Here is a 3,631-nt window from a genome sequence, read left to right as displayed (position 1 = left end):
TGTGGCCTAAATAAGGTAAGGGAGGGGGGTTTAGCTTATTTAGGCCATATGTGGCCTAAATAAGGTCACCCATTAAGTAAACACATACCTGCAGATGTTATGGACTGATTCGACTCTTTAAAAGAGTTCAGGTCCAGTTTGACCAGATGCCTCACACTGGACAGCTTAAAGAGACATTCATCAGAGACTTTGCTGCCACTCAAATCCAGAGATCTCAGCCTGGGAGTTAAGACCTGATGAAGACAAATACTTTAGGCTATATAGAGTGTATGGCCACTGAAAACAATTTCTTCATTTTCGCAACACAGAAGCAGGACACCACTTTTTCCCACCACGACTTGTTCCAGAGAGAGAGCATTAAACAGGGTGTCCCGAAAGTCACCCATCATCCTGAAAACCTCCTTAATAAAAGAACATCAATAGTTGTTTCCTCATTTAAACAAGCAGAACTGACATATATATATATGTATATGTATATATATATTGACTTTCACAAAGAATCTAAAAGAAATATATAATGAATAATGTACCCGTAGGTGTTAGTAGTCTAGAGATTAAGCCACCAGACTCGTGATAGTGACTTTGAAGTTTGGGGGATTAGAGGCGTTGTGTCCTTGGGAAAGTCACTTTACAGAAATTTTCCCATCTGGCTCTGTCTAATCAGAGACAGATGTTAAATTCAGAGGTCCTGCTACTTAAACAACCTTACAGTGTTGCAAGTGGTGCTAAACCTATATAATTATACAATTTTGCAAGTTTGTTTTTGCACACACACATACTATATATTCCGGAGTCTGTGATGCAACAGTTAGTTGTTTACCCATTGCATGCAGAAAACACGAGTTAGATTCTAGATGAGGAGGTTCTTTATCTAGTCTCCATCTGTTTGTTGGGACATTGTAAATCTTCCATCCTGGGTAGGCAGTGATACTGAAAGGCAGGTAGGAAGCAGCTGGCCTTCTAAATAATTTCAACAGTGTTGATAGAGGCATAAAAGATAACTAAATATACAATCTATACATATATGTGTCACAACGTGGTGGAATCAGGCGCTCGTCAATTTTTGAGTATGTGGAATTATTGATATCTTCTGAAAGCTGATTCATTTGCCTTGCTTTCAGTGAAAAAAGAAATCAATCTAGGTTCTTGAATAGAAGTCGAGATATTTGCGATTGAAGAAGGTGGGGTAGCCAAGTGTCAGTGGTTAAATTAACGAGAAAATGGGTGCCAATGTTTGGCAATTTCAATAGCTTAAAGAGTCCTTGAAAACTGAAAATTACATATTTTGTACCTTTAAACTAGAATCTAGGTTTTTTAGTAAAAGTAAAGTTTATATTGAAATGTGTTCTCATTTGAAAATAAAAGGTGTTTCGCCAAAATACACAAAATTTCAATAGAAATTGCCAAATTGTTGGGAAAATGCCTTTTTCTTCAATTTCATTATTTTGACGAGCACCTGATTTCACCATGCTGTTTCACATATAAATTTCCTTTACCTTGTCAATATTTTCATCTGTTATGAGACCACGTTTACTCATCAACCGGAGAATGGCTTGCTTGATGTTTTCTGGTGTCTCCCACAGGCTCTCTTCATAGTTGTGTAAGTTATGAATTACTGCCTTGGTGGACCTGTGAATGAGCCAAAATACAAAGTGGAACTCAAATTGTAGTTTAGCATGCACAGAGTCAACACACACAAAAAATAGTACACAGCAAATATTCTTTATATATTCAAAATACGATTAATGGAAAACAAATCCGTAAAACATATACAGTAAAAAGAATGAGAGTAAATGTACAACTAACTTATTAGACACGACCCAAAATCTTATTTACCAAATTAACCTTGATGAGTGAGAGAGAGAGAGTGAGAGAGAGAGAGAGAGAAAGAGAGTGAGAGAGAGAGAGAGAGAGAGAGAGAGAAAGAGAGTGAGGAAGAGAGAGAGAAAGAGAGTGAGGAAGAGAGAGAGAGAGGGAGAGAGAGAGGGAGAGAGAGAGAGAGAGAGAGAGAGAGAGAGAGAGAGAGAGAGAGAGAGAGAGAGAGAGAGAGAGTAGGTCTACCTTCTCTAATAATAGCAGTCTCACTCCTCCATTGCCATCACTGCTTGCATAAAATTCGGACCATTGTCATTGTTTGACCAAATAAAACCAGAAACAATTGAATATCTCCTTTGTGTCCACCCTTAGCCCGACCCATTGATGTAATAAACACAAAGCCACCCCCCTCCTGCAAGGCATCATCTAATATGTTCAAACAATGATTTGAGGCACTTCTTTCTGTTAGTCTTACGATGGTGGTATTGGTCAAACTGATTTCATGACCTCTAGCTACCAAGGTACATTCCTGTGCTGTTGTGCCACTTAAGCACTTTCACATGCAGTGGTGAGATTTCACACCCACACCACCCTGACCACCTGCATCTCTCAGGGCTCACATGAGTGGGGTAAGCTACCCCAAAAACGACCCCTTCCCTTGCTTGCAGGCATGGCGTAACGTAAAGATTAAGAGATGGTTGAACCAAATTTGCTAGAGCATTCTGCTTCAAATAAGGGTGGGGTGGGCAAAGCTTTTTTCGTGTTCAAAAGGTGAAAAGCCTCAAGAGGGAAAATTTCTCTTTCCGTTTCATGGTAGATCAGGTTTCTGTCTAAAACGTTTAGAAGAATGGGAGCAGGGAGATTCCGTACAGCAGATTTCAGTCAAGGACAGTTATCTTTCAGAGCAAGTTCAACTAATATAGAATTTCATTTTAAAAAGAGAATTTTTTTTCTTGACACAGTCCACCAGTTTTGGAAACTATTCAGGTCAATTTAATTGATATCCCACACTCTATGATTTCATTCTCTTTCAATTCAATTCATTGCTGTTACTTTTAAGAGTCAGGAATTTGGCATATTATTTTTGGGGTGATTCATGCTCTGTAAGGAGTTTGCAAGAGCATCTGATTATTTATCCAAAGCTATTAATATCACATCAGTCACCGTCGTTAGTCAGGATCTTGATCTTGTTTGCTAGTCTTGGATCTACCACTGACGCACTGTGCGTCGACATCCACAGAGTTATTACGATTGTAAACAAACTTCTAAAGGTTCAAAATAAAAAGCACATTTCAAACAAAATGCAAATAAAGCAAGAAACACAATAATATAAACACACGAATGGGAAGCGGACTAAATAAAACTTACGCTTGGAATAAGCTTGGAATTGCAAAGATACTGGACTCTGTCGCCGCCATGTCAAAACAAAATAATGCTAACGGGAAGTGTAGCTCAGGGCAGAAGGTGTTTGAAGTGGCCCATTGGTTAGATTCAAATCTAGATTCAGGCAGAGAGGGTTTACAGTAATAGAGAGGTGACACTCGTGGCGGCGCTCCATAATCACACTGCATTGTTTCGCGTATCGCCCGGCGGGGCGCTTTTCCCTTTCGTCAACCCGCAGCCACTTAACGAATCGTCAGCCACATAGGCCTACCAGGAGAGGGAGAGGAGGAGATAAGATAAGATAAGATAAGATAAGATACATCTTTATTGTCCAGATCCTGGCACATTGGTTTGGTGTTCCACCACGAGTACACACACACACGTACACACGTACACACACACACGCGCACACACACACACACACACACACACA

The 3,631-nt window shown here is 39.7% G+C and overlaps 1 protein-coding gene across 1 annotated transcript in view; it reads right to left on the bottom strand.

Annotated features, from left to right (window-relative positions):
• LOC101855654 (protein AMN1 homolog) overlaps positions 1–3,295 on the bottom strand; it is a 17,288-nt gene extending 13,993 nt beyond the window's left edge. The window contains exons 1-3 of the mRNA XM_005102439.3: positions 3,184–3,295; positions 1,497–1,629; positions 89–233 (exon numbers count right to left, since the gene is read on the bottom strand). Of these exons, the coding sequence (XP_005102496.1) occupies positions 89–233; positions 1,497–1,629; positions 3,184–3,233 (328 nt within the window). The 5' untranslated portion in view covers positions 3,234–3,295. The remainder of the gene's footprint in view (positions 1–88; positions 234–1,496; positions 1,630–3,183) is intronic.
• Between the last annotated feature and the right edge of the window lie 336 nt (positions 3,296–3,631).

This window comes from Aplysia californica, unplaced genomic scaffold (assembly GCF_000002075.1).
Source record: "Aplysia californica isolate F4 #8 unplaced genomic scaffold, AplCal3.0 scaffold00325, whole genome shotgun sequence".
NCBI classification, from domain to species: Eukaryota; Metazoa; Mollusca; class Gastropoda; order Aplysiida; family Aplysiidae; genus Aplysia; species Aplysia californica.
The sequence above is the reverse complement of the archived record's forward strand: the minus strand, read 5'-3'. Positions and strand labels throughout refer to the sequence as shown.